The sequence below is a fragment of the Lipophrys pholis genome, assembly GCF_963383615.2.
Source record: "Lipophrys pholis genome assembly, chromosome: 2".
In the NCBI taxonomy this organism is placed as follows: domain Eukaryota; kingdom Metazoa; phylum Chordata; class Actinopteri; order Blenniiformes; family Blenniidae; genus Lipophrys; species Lipophrys pholis.
This window is the reverse complement of record NC_137636.1, coordinates 1,728,978-1,745,000: the sequence shown is the minus strand read 5'-3', so window position 1 is coordinate 1,745,000 and position 16,023 is coordinate 1,728,978. Positions and strand designations below refer to the sequence as shown.

The 16,023-nt window shown below is 42.9% G+C and overlaps 2 protein-coding genes across 2 annotated transcripts in view; both read right to left on the bottom strand.

Annotated features, from left to right (window-relative positions):
• The window catches only part of bbox1 (butyrobetaine (gamma), 2-oxoglutarate dioxygenase (gamma-butyrobetaine hydroxylase) 1), a 34,958-nt gene extending 29,438 nt beyond the window's left edge, over window positions 1-5,520 (bottom strand). The window contains exons 1-2 of the mRNA XM_080458463.1: window positions 5,425-5,520; window positions 1,801-2,263 (exon numbers count right to left, since the gene is read on the bottom strand). Of these exons, the coding sequence (XP_080314589.1) occupies window positions 1,801-2,205 (405 nt within the window). The 5' untranslated portion in view covers window positions 2,206-2,263; window positions 5,425-5,520. The remainder of the gene's footprint in view (window positions 1-1,800; window positions 2,264-5,424) is intronic.
• Window positions 5,521-12,153: 6,633 nt separating this feature from the next.
• On the bottom strand, window positions 12,154-15,748 carry fibinb (fin bud initiation factor b). Its single transcript, XM_080458616.1, has one exon. The coding sequence runs from the start codon at window positions 15,499-15,501 to the stop codon at window positions 14,878-14,880; it is 624 nt and encodes a 207-aa protein (XP_080314742.1). The 5' UTR covers window positions 15,502-15,748; the 3' UTR covers window positions 12,154-14,877.
• Between the last annotated feature and the right edge of the window lie 275 nt (window positions 15,749-16,023).

Genomic DNA, 16,023 nt, shown 5'->3' with positions numbered 1-16,023 from the left:
TTTTTTGGTTTGTACAAAACCAAAATGGATTTGAAAAGAGACGACGGAGAGGAGCTGTAAGCGCAGCTTTACTTTAAGAGTAATCACATTGTAATCAGGAGTCTTCTTGATTCTTTCATTTCAAATGAACTGTGGTGCTACACACAACAGAAATGCTGCAAACTACAAAATGGTTGAACATAACTACACGTTATCATCTCTAAGTTTATTTCACAAGAGTCCACATCCACAGCGGTAATTTGACCAGACAGGCGAGGTGATTCTGGGAGATAATCCAGAGACTGACACCGATTTCTAACTTCTTTCTCCTTTTTCTCGTTAGAAGTTTCCACAGCGGATCATCTTCCAATCTCGTCTTTTCTCCTGGATGCATTATCTAGTAAAGTGAATGCTTCCCAAATACCCAATACGACCATTCAGTGGAACAGTAAAACTGCACAGCATAGCACGGCATAATTACCGTGCTTGAGGGGAGTTAATGTTTAACATTAGCAGTCTAAAACCAGGTAGGGAGAACTTCTCTGCCTGTTGGAGCCATAATGTAAACAATAATGTTTATGCATGCAGCGATTAGCCATGATGTTACGATCACCTGCCTGATAACTGGATCCCTCTTCGGCTGCACGCTGTACTCTGATGTCTTTCTTTTCTGAACTTCTGCATCAGTTTGAGCCACACCAGCCAGGCCCGGGCCACCCAATAGGAACTTTTCTTTCTTGGATGAATTTGATAGACGTTGACCACTGCAGACCCAGAGCCCCACACAAACACTGTAGGCTGGGAAATTCATCCCTATTTAAGGAAGATAAACATCAATCCATCTTTATATTTATATGAGGGCTACCAACGCGAGTGAGTTACTTATTTTCCAAAAACTACAGTTTTTTGTGATTTATACAGCTGACTCCATCACTGTGTCTTCTTCCTCCACCATAAGTTCATGTAAACACCACAAAGTCAACTATTGACATCTAAATAATGAACAAGAAACTAAAAACAAGGCATCAGTAAGACCCGGCCAGTGTTCACCTGTAACAAGTCAACGATAACATCCAAAAAGAAGATTAACCATGAGTCAGACTCTATTCATCAATCAGAAAAACATACATTTATGACCTATTTTGGACTATGAGCCACGTATTGGACACTCCTAATGTGTAGTTAATATCAGCAGGGTCCAATATAAGGCTCGTGGGTGAAGAAAGGCTCACAAGAGGCTCCAAACCAACTAAACCACTCAGCAATTTATAAAATATCAAAGAAAACATGAATTTTTAAAGAAACTTCTTCAGAGTAGTGAACACGACGCAACGGAGAACCCGAGCTGCTGCCAAGGAAATTACCAACCCATGCTGTCAGCGTGAGTTTGTAAAAAAAAAGAATGCATAATGCATTAGCTATAGAAGTTTCTGGAACATTTCATAGTTTTGTGCAGCAGAATTCTTCATAAAAATTGGCTTCATGTTGAGATTGGAGTTATTTTCTAGTAACTGTTTTGCAGTTCCATCACAGTGCTCTGCGTCACAACAAAGAAAAAACATGGACGTTTAAATTTAAAGGTTATTTTGGCACCATTTCACCAGCATACTCAAGATGAAACTTTGGTTATATGTGGATCCTCAAGCAAAATGATTTTGACCCCCCTCATCTGAGGCCTGCTTCATTCACCACACTGGTTGGGTCTAGTTTATCTTTCACCGTCCTTCACCTGTCAGTGGTCATAATGTTACGGCCGACCCTTGTCGAACACTCGTATTGCGTGTATGAACACGTCGCAGTCGGATCACGTCGGCAGCCCACCTTGTTGTCATTGGTGACCTCCACGGCATCCACCCCGATGTGAATATCGAGCTCGGTGAGCAGCAGCATGCGGGCCTGAGCCGACTGCAGAGTGCAGCGGGGACACGGGCAGTTGTCTCGCAGCCAGGTGAACGGGTACAGGCTGTGGCCTCCGTCCTCCCACTCCACTTCCATTAGCCTCTCCTCGTCCAGAGCGCGGGCTTGCCTCACCGAGTGGGGAGCCACCGGGAGGGGGGCCGACCCCAGCGTCTGCTGCCCGCGGGCGTGCACCGCGCTCAGGCACACTGGCAGTGGCGTCGTGGCCGGGCCGGGCCAGCGACGAGCCCCCAGGACCCGGCGGGCCGTGGCAGAGGTGCCTCTCTGAAGGGCGGGCCGGGCAAACCGTGAAAAGGCGCTCGTCCACATTTCTGAACAGGGTCCCTCCGGGCAACTTTGATCTGCAGATCAGAAAGGGCGAAGGACTCTGTCGGAGAGGGGCAGAAGGAAAAAGGGACTTTTAAAGGGTCTTGTACATCAACGCTTGTGTTTGTGTTTGAACACGTGTGTGGAATAATAACAGGCACCGAGAGTCTCCTGGTGCCAGTCGAGGAGGAGTTTTAACCTGCCGATCAATAAAGTCCCCTGAACGCCACGGTACAACACGACTCAAATTCACTCACGTCAGTCAGTGAATTTGACCAATATCAACAGATCAGGTGACCCACGTGTCTGATGAGACACAAGTTTGACACTAACGGGCAGTCTTCAGTTCATATGCTCCTTTCCCTAACATCTAGTCCACCACTTCCCCACTCAGTATTCCCCTTTGTCACCCGAACTCTCTGGGATTAAAAACCTCCAGGTGATTTGACCAAGATATCAGCATAAAGATAATTACAGCATCACACAAAAACACAGTAAACAAAGCACAAGAGCCATAAAAGTAACTGCAAGGTAAGTTCCTGCTGCACAATTACTGCAATATCAAAATGTGCAATATCTATTCTGCTAAAGACTGAATGAACCATGGTACATTATGTATTCGTGCATTCACGCTCTGCATATTCAAAATGACTTTTTATTTTAAATCTGAAAAGTGTAATTAACAGCAATCAATTCACCAAAAAGTGTGATAAAGACATTCGAACGTTTTTAAACGACTGAGAACTCACAGAGCAGAAGTCAAAAGAAAATCATTCAAATTAGAATGAATTCAAACAACAATAGCTTCAATAAACTGCTGTGCTTGTGAAACACTGCTGGAATTAAAGACGCACACATAAAGGATAAAAACACCCGACCTGCTAAAAAACACAGTGCAGCTTGGAAACGACTTTAAAAACCTTCAATGTGTCTTTGATCAAACAAGAACAACTGCAGGACATTTCTTCATATTTCACCCGTTCATCGTTTCAATTAAAGGGGACATATCATGCTAAATCCACTTTTTTAGCCCTTAAATGCATGTTGTTGTATATTTAGAGTGTTTAGAAGTACAGAAAAGTTCAAAGTAGTCTCTTCAGGTGCTCCGTTGATATCTTTATATTCTGTTTTGGTCATATTTTGCGATCCGTTTCGATTTTTCTATTCTCTATTTGGTTTTTTGAACAATGACGTCACAGTATTCTCAGCGGAACTGCCAAATTAGGACATCGACACTTCGAGCAATCCGCCATTTTTGTTTCTCGCTGCGATTTTGTAGTCCAACCGAAGTTACGAGAGGATAAGTCGAAATGTTCGGTTGTTGGATGTAGTAACCCACAAGCTTCGTTACACCGTCTCCCAGCATCAGAACCTTTTCAAAGTGCCTGGTTGAGTTTTATTTTTCACAGAAATGTACCCACATCTGTGGGTAAGGTCATTTTTGTGTGCGCGAATCACTTTAAGGACGACTGCTTCAACAACCTCCGCCAGTATAAAGAAGGATTTGCCGAAAGACTTGGTCTGATTGAGCGGTCAGTTCCTTCTATCTATGGAGACGACGAACAGAGCACTTCGGTAAGCTGTATATAACGCTAAAAAGTGTGATGATAAGACGTCCCTGTCATTGTTTTGTTAGCATTAGCAGTTGCACCGTCTTCATATGTTAGCGCTGTGTGCTCGTTTTAGATTAGAATGTAACTTCTGTGTTAAATAGTCGTTGTAATACAGGCAGTATTGTAGTAGTGGGCATGGATGGAGAAGTTAGTGTAAATATAGTAACACACCATTGCGTTACATCCATATGAAGACGTTGTTCTTCAGGTGCATCATGGTCATTTTCATCTGGCTCCGCCGGGTCCGACTCTGGCTCCAACATGTATGGCTGGATGGACAAATCTTCCCTTGTTGACATTTTGTAAATAATGTGTGAATATAAAGTTTCTGCGCCGCTAGATAATTGTATTGTACTGTAAACTACAAAGATGGCCGAACAGGGTGGCGTTGAACCGAGTGTCACCTCTGCAACCTGGAGAGGAGGCGGGGTATGAAGAGACCGCCCCAAAACGAGTTGCTCTCAGAAGCACATCAGAAAAGGGGTAGAAAAGGGGCCTGTGGAGCTATAATAATGAGGAATTCAGACCCAAGCATTGCAGTTCCGCTTTATATAGACCACAACTGTATGATTTATATGTAAAAAGGAAGGATTTAAAAGCATGATATGTCTCCTTTAATTCAACTGTTTGTTCATAACTGCAGGAAAACGTTGAGCTTCGTTCTCTCAAGCTTGAGACTGCCGACTGAGAGTTGGATATATCACAGTAAAGCGTCAGCGTAAATACTACAGTCTAACTACAGACACTGCACCTGTTTGTAGTTTAGAAAGATCTGATGGTATTCTTTAATTACGTGAAGTACAGCCGGAGATTTTACTCAACAGATGGATTTTTCATTTGAAATAATCAGCGTCTCAATTTCTATACACCGAACAAATTAAATGTTTTGTTTTGACATGTTGAAAAAACAAAAGCAGCAATCGAGAACATTCAATAATCTGAAGCAGTCAAATTATTAATCCAAAGATTCATTTTGTCTGTAAATCAACTGATCATATGTTTAGGGTCATTTTAGTGTACATGACAGTCCTCATGTCATCATGGAAACATGACAGTTCTCATGTTGTCATGACAACGTGACAATTCTCATGTCGTCATGGAAACATGATGCCTCCCGTGATTGAGCAGCTGTATAGGCTTCAGGAGGGGTGGAAGGCAGCCCTGAACCCTCCAGGGTGGTAGGGGCAGTTAAAGCTCAGTCTCAGGTCAGCAGAGTTGGATGGAGCTCAGGATCGTCGGGATGGTGAGGACGTGGAGGTGGTGGAGGTGGGTGGAGCTTCATTTAGCTCGCATCATGGATAAAGTCCAAACTAACGGGAACAGGCTGAAGTGACTGAAGTCGGCTTCGCGTTGTTGGGAAACTTTTCAATCTTCCACCGTGAACCGAGTGTTTACCCCGTTAGCAGCCGCGGCTAACCGGCGTTAGCAGCAGGCTCGAGAGCGGAAACAGCCGCCGGCGTGTTTATAGTGCGGAACCCGGATTGAACAACAAAAACAAACACATGACCTCCTTTCTACTGCCCGGTCTGTGGCGGTGCGGCCCCGGGCGTGTGTTTAACCCCCCCTACGAGACAGAGAGCGGACAGGAGAGTCGTCCGGAGACAGTTACCTGGGCGTTTGTCTCGTGTGACCGGCGCTGCGTCCGCTGTCAGTGTGGAAGAGAAAGTAGGTGAAAGGTTAGCGGCAGCCCGCGCTGCGTGACGTCATCCCCGCGAGCGCGTCAACTTTACTCCAATTTCCACAACCTCAGCTGAACACAGCCGCAATATTCAAAAGGTGTGTGTTTGTACTGTTTATAAGGACAGGTGACAGGGATCCAACCACACAGACCCTTTATGAAGCTCAAACTTTAATTTTGTTGTTATCAAGGTAAGTAGGTCACAGCCGAGGGTCACGTGACGCCTATGTTTGAATATGATATTTCTATCAATAGAAATAATGATGTGGGGGGGGGGGGGTAGTTGATAGTAATAATAACAACAGCAAACAGTGGGAAATAACAATAAACAATAAATACAGACTATCTAGGTACTAGAGTAGAATAGAATAGAGTAGAAATACTTCATTAATTCCTGATAAAAATAACATATTATTGTTGCAATAATATCACGAAGCTTTAAGAAAAGTGGAGCTTTAACCTATTTAAGCCAAAGATCTTTACTTGAACCGACTTCTTGGTGAAATTTCTTATAACAAAATGTTGCAACCTCAACACCAACAATAATAATAGTAATTACAATAATAGTAATAATAGACGTTTTGATTTAATCTCCCTACAAGCCCTGGTGGCCATTTTAGTATTTGTAGGTGGCGCTAGAGAGCACATTTTTATGGAAATTCTTTTCTTTTCTTTTTTTAAATACCAGCCTTAATGAATGTGTCATATTTGATGAGTCCCTGGAGGCCTTACCTTTCGGGCTCAGTCCCTGATAATAATAATAATAATAAAAACAAACAGTGGAAAACTCATCAAAACCATTGTAGATCATTAAAATGGTACATTTTTCTGCGGACAAACTTATTAGAGAAATATTTCTTGCAGCTTTTAGAGGCTAAAAGCTAACAGACAGAAAGCTGTTTAACATTTTAATACAGTTTAGTACTGGAATCTCATCCTAAGAAGCATATTTATTAGATTAGACATGCGATGGGGATCACTTAACTATATCTCTATTGTTACGTTGCTTCAGCCAATTTGGCAAGTATGTCATCGTCTTACTTACGGTACTTTGTACAGCTACAACTAAACAAATCAAATTGAAAGCTATTATTTTCATAATCTCATAATATTTCAATCATAAGTCATTTATTTCCAGAAATTGTCTATTATTTGGATCTTTAAAAAGGTAGAAACTGTCGTTTTTTCACCAAAAAACATATTTTTACTTTGTTCTGGTAGGAGTATTTTTAACTGTATTTTTACTGGTAATCGAGTGAAATTTGCGACATGTAACCGCAAATAATGAATAATCATTGACCACACCAACAATGAAGGCTTGTATTAAGAGTAAGTTATTGGTATCCCGACCTATATCCACTAAACAACGGCTGCAGCTGGACTGTGTCTGATGTTCCCTGATTGTCTTGACCTGCTTGTGGCCCGACATGGACAAAACATCCTCCAGGAACTTTTGGGGGATTTTTCCCACTTTGATTTCTTTTCTCACCCGTTATGGTATTCACACTTTATTGAAGAAATGGTGGGAAAGAGTCCCATGTTAACAACGTGCAAGTGTTTCCTGTGTCGGGTTTCAGACAGCTGCAGACAGCTGTGTGATTACAGAGTGTACCGTCTGAGGCTGGAGCTCCCCATCCATTAGATTTCAGTGTAATTACACAGATTTTAACCTCATTTGTTCATATTATTTTGATGCATTTTCATAAAGCTTTAGGAAAAGTTAAGCGTTAACCTGTTTAAGTCAAAGATCCATTCTTAAACTGACTTTCTGGTGAAAATACATAACAAAATGTTCTCACTTCAATGCGTCTAGGAGGTGTCGGGATATTTCTAACGAAGGGAAACTGGAAGAAAATCTAAATATTTCCAAAGCCCAGAGGATTCCTAGATAGAGCAGTGAATGTCAGTACAACATTTGGTGGAAATCCAGCCAATATCCTTTCAGTATTTTCAAGTGGGAAAAGGTAATGATTTGATGTACCAGCACTTTGCAGCCTGTTGCAATACTATTGCATATATTTGACAAGAAATCAGACATTTTCCAGACACAGGGGAATAACAGAAGTCTAAAGTTGAAATGATTCTTCAGTGAATCAACAATTGAAGCAATATATGGCCAAAATGTGGAACATTTGATGGTTTTGACTTCTTGTTTCCCCACATTTCTTTGCAAGATGTTAAAGTCAAATGAATCTCTTTGGGATGAGAGATTAAAAGGCTCAACTTTTCTACTGAAAGTCATGCATTCAAATAAAAAATGTGTGTTGAGTCATACCTGTTCTGCTCTCCTCGTCCTCTACAGGTTCAGGACAGATGACCGATAGCGATCGTCAATACCTGTGGCACCTGCAGACATCCGACTCCACCATTTAAAAGCATCATCATGCAATCATTAACTCACACTCTGTCACCCAATTCACGACAGAGCACAGCAGAGTTTCAAAGGGTAATCTGTGGTTATGACTCAGTCACCTTTGCCACGAGTGATGGCGCAGTATTTCACAACAGCAGCCCTGGAATGACCTCTGGGTTGTGTTTCTCAGGGTGGTGATGCAAAATGGGCTGTGGGATTTACTGGAGATGATTGATGAAATGTGCACGTGGAACATCTTATCCAGGTGCAACATGCGCGTGGAGCTGCATGGGGAAAGATACACCATAAACCTTGATAGATGACAGAACAACTCAGCTCTTTTTATTGGAGCTGGCTGACGTTGGATAACAGTTGTACAGCTTCCTTGTTGGAATGATGGTTAAGACAGAAGTGTAATGACGCCGCTGGTAAAGGAATGCTGGAATTCATGTTTTTAGCCCACATAAAGCAAATAATGAGACCCAACAGGTCAAATTCTACCCAGGTCGCTTTGTGTTTGCTGTTCCGAGTCACTGATGTGGGTCTTTTCTTTCATTTGTTTCTCAATTAGTGGGTCACGACCCGACTCCTTTCTAGTGGGTCACCGGCTTTTTCTAGGGAAAAAAATGTTGCTTTGTTGAGTGAAAATCCTTTGTAATAAGCCAACAGCTGCAGAGACCCACAACGGTTCCGTAATGCTGAGCGAGCCATGCAAACCACGGGTATGACATGAATCATAAACTATGAATTTAATCACATTTAGAACAAAAACATCAGAGTGCTTTGTGCATCGAAGTTCTGGAACGTGAAAGAATGAAGCTGTTGAAGCTGAAGTGGAGTTTTGAAAGAGATCAATTTCAATTCAAATCACCAAAATGTAGTCGAGTCTCTTATAAAAGGTCGAGATTGTGTTTCAGTTAAAATGCAGTTAATTCAACCTAAAAGGGAAAATACTCCTGTTTGCATTGAAACTTGAAGGTCATTTTCTTGTTTGTCGTGAAACTTGCCTTTTGTGTGCTGGCATACTGTAATATTCAATTTAAGTACCTTTGGTTGAATTCCATTAAATCCATTTGAAATGTTGACTATTGAGTGGGGCTGACGATGGGTCAGACCAGTGGAGAACCAGTTATTAAAGAATCACTTGTAGCAGCGTCAGACTATGTTTTGAATTGAATTGATCAAGCAAACGTATTGTACGGAAGAGTTTTAGGGCCACTGAAGAAAAAAAAAGATTCGGAGGCAAAAAAAAACAAAAACCTTTGTGGCCTCAGAAAAAGTCGAAAATCAAATTCGAGATTTTTTTTTTCACGGTGGAAAAAAAAGTCGGTCCGTCGACATGCCAGCAGTGTGACTGCTCCTCAAAATGCCTCACAGGCGGTTTAATGAAGTGATGAAAAGATGCTTCAGGACAGAATGTCGCTCATAAACACGGTCAGTTCTCATCAGTATCAGGACCAGAAGAGACGGAGCAGCCTGCTGCCTGGTTCTGTAGAGGAACACAGTTCTCATCAGTATCAGGACCAGAAGAGACGGAGCAGCCTGCTGCCTGGTTCTGTAGAGGAACACAGTTCTCATCAGTATCAGGACCAGAAGAGACAGAGCAGCCTGCTGCCTGGTTCTGTAGAGGAACACAGTTCTCATCAGTATCAGGACCAGAAGAGACGGAGCAGCCTGCTGCCTGGTTCTGTAGAGGAACACAGTTCTCATCAGTATCAGGACCAGAAGAGACGGAGCAGCCTGCTGCCTGGTTCTGTAGAGGAACACAGTTCTCATCAGTATCAGGACCAGAAGAGACGGAGCAGCCTGCTGCCTGGTTCTGTAGAGGAACACAGTTCTCATCAGTATCAGGACCAGAAGAGACGGAGCAGCCTGCTGCCTGGTTCTGTAGAGGAACACAGTTCTCATCAGTATCAGGACCAGAAGAGACGGAGCAGCCTGCTGCCTGGTTCTGTAGAGGAACACAGTTCTCATCAGTATCAGGACCAGAAGAGAGAGAGCAGCCTGCTGCCTGGTTCTGTAGAGGAACACAGTTATCATCAGTATCAGGACCAGAAGAGACGGAGCAGCCTGCTGCCTGGTTCTGTAGAGGAACACAGTTCTCATCAGTATCAGGACCAGAAGAGACAGAGCTGCCTGGTTCTGTAGAGGAACACAGTTCTCATCAGTATCAGGACCAGAAGAGACAGAGTAGCTGCTGCCTGGTTCCGTCGCAGAAGTTCGTCGAGTACGAAGGACAAAGACACGGATCCCGGCTGCTGATTTAACATTTAAATGTCTTCTTATTAATCAAGGAAATCCTGTGTAAAATCACACGTCCATAAGCAGTAAGCAACCCGATACAGTCAGAATTAAGTGATTTAATGTGAATTCAAATCTACGGGCAAATGATGAGGGACGGACAGACGTCTCTCTGTGAAAAAAAAAAAATCTCGACTTTGATTTTCGACTTTTTCTGAGGCCACGAAGGTTTTTTGTTTTTTTTAGCCTCCGAATTTTTTTGAAGTGAAGACAGTCTGTCCTCTCTGTCCTTGGCTTGTTTCAGGTTTTAAAAAGTGTGTTGCTCCAAGCAGCCAATCAGAAATCAAACCCTATATAGTGTCATCGGGGGTTTAGCCAATCCTAATCAAGGTAGGCCCTCCCTTTGACTCCTCCCACAATTAGGCAGCTCTGCTCTGGCACATGGCACCACGAGAGGAAGTACTTCCTCCTCTTCCCAAGATGGGCATGTGTGGGCGGAGCCAGTCCAGCTCACACAGACACAGCAGATTCTGAATGCAGCTCCTAAGATCCAATATTCAAATGGAGGAAAATGAAGGAACCCCACTTCAAGGTATAGAACGTTCCCGCTCCTCCACGAACATTTTGGTACAACCAGCTTTCAATCAGTTTTTGTTTCTCTGAAGGACGTGAGCATGGTCGTCAGACACATTTTTCAGTGGTAGAGTGCAGCCGAGTTTCATCTTGAGCGGGAAAGACCAGAAAAATATTGTTAAAATAACCTTCAAATTTTAACTTTTTCTTTGTTGAAGCGCAGCGTATACATGATGAAAATGTCTATATTTTCACAAAACCAAACAATTACTACTGAAAATGACAACAATCTCAACATAGATCCAATATTAACGGCACCTTTTGGCGCACAACGCAGTGAAGTGTTTTAAAAACCTCCTGTCACCGCTGCATTATGCATGTTTTTACAAACTATTTGACATCCGCTTGGTGCTTTGGCGGATTGGAGCGTCTTGCGGGTCTTATGCTGACATCCCCGATGTAGGGCAAAGGCATCAGACGTGTTTATTCAGCTACACACCATGTGACCTCTGTATTACATCACCCTGAGTGTAATCAGTCAGCTCAAAGTATCCACAGTTACATAATTTACTAGTGTGGAAAGTTTTCACGACAGTGCAGTTTTCATTCACTTGACTCAGATTGCTTCCTCAGCCGTATTCGTGGCCATAATAATAATAATAATAATAATAATATTGAAGGGTTTAGTTGGGTTCTGTTGTCCTCTATCATTGTAAAAGCGCTTTGAGATGTCTGTTGATGGGACTTAGCGCTTTACAAATAAAAATGAATTGAATTGAATTGAATTGAAAAGGCTATCAGAGAAAACCAAAAAAACAACAACGACCAAGGCTGTGTTTTTATAAAGACTGGAGCCAAATGGAGGAACAAACAAGCTGTTAGCGAGGCCCACTCCACCTCTTAAATTACCATCGACACATCATCCTCACATCTCTGGTCCTCATAAATACCAAGGAGCTGCTTCTTCCTTCAAAACAGGTCTAATGAGGGGGTCGTGTCTGTGTGGTTCGTCCACCGCAGACCTCAAAACCCTGTAAAGCAAACACGGAGGGGAGCTTTGTAATTTGGGAGCACGTGGCACGCCATCACACAGCAGCCGTTGTTTGGCGCGACTCTTAACGTTTGTGAGGTCTCCTAAATACCAGGAAGTCCCTGAATGCATCTCCACGGGGATCCTGGGAAAAAACGAGGGGATTAGGTTCAATTTACCTTAAATTATGAAAACAAGAAGAAGGAACTGAGAGAGTTAATGCCTCGGTATGTAAACCAGAATTATATCTGAGAAGAGAAATGGATGAATGGAAGGCGTTCATTCTGTCCACACTGAGAGAGGATCCATTCATCCATTTCTCTTCTGCTGAATCCAGAATATGATGTAAATCTTTAAAGTCACTTCTTTCCTGTCCCATTATTAGTTGTTAAGTTAAATCTCCTTAACCAACCAACAGCAATGAAATCCACTTTACACCAAATTAGCACAGATTTCTGCACTTAACTTTACACACAACCTCTTTATTTGAGAAGACACAACCCGACTCATTAGGTACGTTGTTATACAGTATAATGTGTGAAACAGTGCTGCCCGCAGTCTTAATCCCTCAAAGTATTACACCTCCAATAGATAAATGTTGCTCTATTTCAAAACTTTATATAAACAAGGAATACAGATTAACCTGGTCAGTAACAAAGATACTGGCACTCACAGTATTTACTTTTAATAACAATACACTGTACATGTGGTAGGATTACACGACCTACAGTGAAGGCTTTCACATCGGAAACCGAGTCTGCAGGATCTCCAGAACAAACGGTGTGACGGTGAAGTGTCCGAATGCAAACATTGGTGGAAACGCGTTGGTCTGAAGCGCCGTGGTTACATAATCCGCTCAGAGGCCTCGTGGGGCATATAAAGGGTTTTAGAAAAATTCATTCATTCAAATGTTTGCATCAGACTTGAAGCAGTCGCACAGAATTCAACAGGAAATAAAGACAGTGAAGCAGAAACAGCTGGTTCTGGTTCTGGTTCTGGTTCTGGTTCTGGTTCTGGTTCTGGTTGGCTGCTTTGTGCTCTTTCTGAACACTGATTGTTTTTTTTAAGATTAAGTCTTAGAAAACTCTTGTGCTTTGGAGGTTGATGGTTCTGCTTCAAAACCACACACACACACACACACACACACACACACACACACACACACACACACACACACACACACACACACACACATCTATATATCTAGATATATAGATATATGATGTAAAAACTCACTGCACAAACCCAAAATGACCAGGATACATTATCACTATTGGAAAACAACAGTCGTCTTTAAATACTGTGATGTGACTCTTGTTTTAAAAAGTTTCACAGAGTTCTTCAGGAGCAAGCCATAAAATCTAACCAGTGGGATGATGTACGTGACATTTTTCGAATACTATTTTCCCATATATTAGCTTTGGTTCCATTACAAATCAGAGCAGGACTATTTTATGGCTCTGGGGGATTTATTTTTTTTTTTCAAATGATCTTTTGCATCAATGTGATGAAGTACTTCAATTTACTTTCAGTATTTATTAAGGGGGATCAGCCAAAAAAAGTTTTTCCAAGTTACTTTTTTTAATAATTCTTCTTCTGGCTTGTTCCCTGTTATCACTATGCCGTTACTTAAAATGACATTTACTGGTGAAACTGGAACGCTGAATATGAAGTTTATATTTGTCCATATTATTGGATAAGCTTGTACAATCTGATGCACTATGTTGACAGGCATTTTTAATATCTTGTCCTCCTCATATAATGCATTCAACAAACTCCCACCTTCAAATCAACATCTACTTAACGTCCTTCCTATTATAGAGGCAGAACATACGATAGAGCGGCTGTAGCAGGTGAGATAAGATTGGACATGTGGACTCAATCATGTGACTGGTGAGCGTATTGGAGACCTAGAGTCACTAAAACCAACAGAAACATTATTAAATCAGTACAATTTGGATCAAAACTTCATTAGGAACCATGAATCACTTTAGAAAAATATACAGTAAATTTAAATAACCAATTTCTTGGAATTAGGAGCCTGAGATTAGATAATGATGCAACATTCAGCAAATGAATGAACCAAACACAATGAATGTGCGTGACTCGAGTGAATGAATCCAGAACTATCCGGTTACATAGTGAGCAAAGGATTTGCATAAGAAAATATATTTTTTGCAGCGAACAGTTTCTGTTCATTAATGTTGTATTTAGTTTTCAGGCATTTCCTCCGTTAAGCTGCTGCATGTTGAGACAGTGAGAAGACTCCTGGATTCTGTGATCTCTGCCCAGCAGCTAAAGGTTCATCATCTCTCTTTAACCATTTTCTTTCTCCACGATCTTCAAACCCCAACATATCATAGTTTTCTCCCACTTAAGTTTTTTCTAGATGCCAGCTGGAGGTAAAGTTCCGTGAGATGTCGGGGGTGATTTTAATAAATCACATTTCAACGGTTACATTTAATATTTAATATTATTTTGCAGTTTGGAGAAGCAAATTTGAAACTGAAGCGAATCCTGGTTAAGCCTCTCATTCACTGATTGCAGGTAGTTAATGTTGTCTGACACCTTGTGCTCCATCACAGGGTTGCAGGTTTGATCTCCCATCTCCACGCGTCAAACTGGACAGAACACTGAGCCTCCCGATGGACCTTTAAACTTCTTACAGCGCAGCCGTCACTAGTTCATGGGTGAAGCAGTAAGAAAGTGCTATTTGAGTGAATAAATCTGATTTTCTTTCACAAATCACACCAGATATTCTAAAATCTAAACTATTAGGAGCTGCGAGACGCGTTTTGGAGAAATGGGGAGGATAGTTTTGATTAAAGTTGAAGGTTTGATCTCCCACCTCCTCCTGTCCAAGTGTCAGTGACCTTTGAGCAAAACACCGAACCCAGAATGTGGATGCTTGCACCTCTTGCAGGGCAGGTGCCACAGGTGAATTGGACACACCTTGAAGCAGTTTTATCACAAAAACACCGTCTGAGGAGATCTGAGCATTGAGTTGTGACATAAATGTCTGTTTTGATGAGAGCTGGAGGTTTTACGCCTCTGAATTATGCAAATGAACCCAAACAATGAGAAAAGCAGAAAGTTCTTGATCTCCCCTGATATGTCACACCTCACCTTGAAAACCCAGAACTCGTGATTAAAAAATAAAAAATAAAAAAAGGGGGTGGGGGGGGGCTCAGAACTTCATGTACTCGTTCTTCAGCCTGCTCAGTCTCGTGCCGTGGCTGCGGATGATGAGCGACAGCAGCTCGTGCTTGTCCCGCAGGCCCAGCGAGATGTCCAGGGTGTCCTTCAGGGCGTCCCGGGTGTGCACCACCATGCTGAGGAAGTCGTCCCCGAGCCGGTGCTCCTCCTTCAGCTCGCTCTCCTGGCTCTGCCTGAACTTCACCTCCAGCTCCAGCAGCGACTTCTCCGAGTTGGCGAACGCCTCGGAGATCTGCGCCGTCTCCCGGCGCAGGTAGCGGCCGTAGCCGTCCTCCCCGTCCAGGTCGTAGGAGACGCTCTTCCCGATGCCCTCCAGCACGCGCGCAGAGTCCTCGATCTGCCGCTTGATGATGGTGAAGTCGTCGCGGATCACCGCGTCCTGGTCCTCGGCCAGACCGCACTTCCGCTCGTCGGTCATCTTGAAGAGCATCTGGCATTTCTCCGGGTCGTCGTTCTCCTCGTAGTCTCCGTCCGGGACGAAGTAGTGATGGAAGGTTCCGTTGGACATCTCCGGCTGCAGCGGACCCGCGAAGAAAGCCGCGCACGTGGGGAAGGAGAAGATCCACGCGCACACGAGCAAGTGGAGAAAAGCCATGGCCGAAGATTAGAATTAAATTAGATTAAAGCACTCAGAAATTATCAGCTTGGATTAGTTAATCCAACATCCCAGGATTTTGGTTTGTTTCTATTTAAAGTTGAAAGCTTCCCTGGAAGTTTCCTCCTCAATATCCTCTTTGTCCCGCAGATAAAAGTGGCGTTAAATTGCTTCAACAGCTCCACTTTCTCCTCTTTTCTTTTTTTAATCCCAGCCGCCAGCTTCCATCACAGCTAAAGTTAAAGTCTGAGGAAGAGTCTCTCTCTCTCTCTCTCTCTCTCTCTCTCTCTCTCTCTCTCTCTCTCTCTCTCTCTCTCTCTCTCTCTCTCTCTCTCTCTCTCTCTCAGACTTCTGGAGCCTCCGAACGTAACATCTGGATGTTTCTGCTAATAATACCTCTGCTGCTGCTCAGGTTTCACTCCGTCCCCCAGAAAACACCACCTTTATGTTCATTCACAGCCAAAGATGCTCCAGCAGCTCAGTGCACAGCTGGGAAACCACTGGGCTGCTTGAAACGGCTTT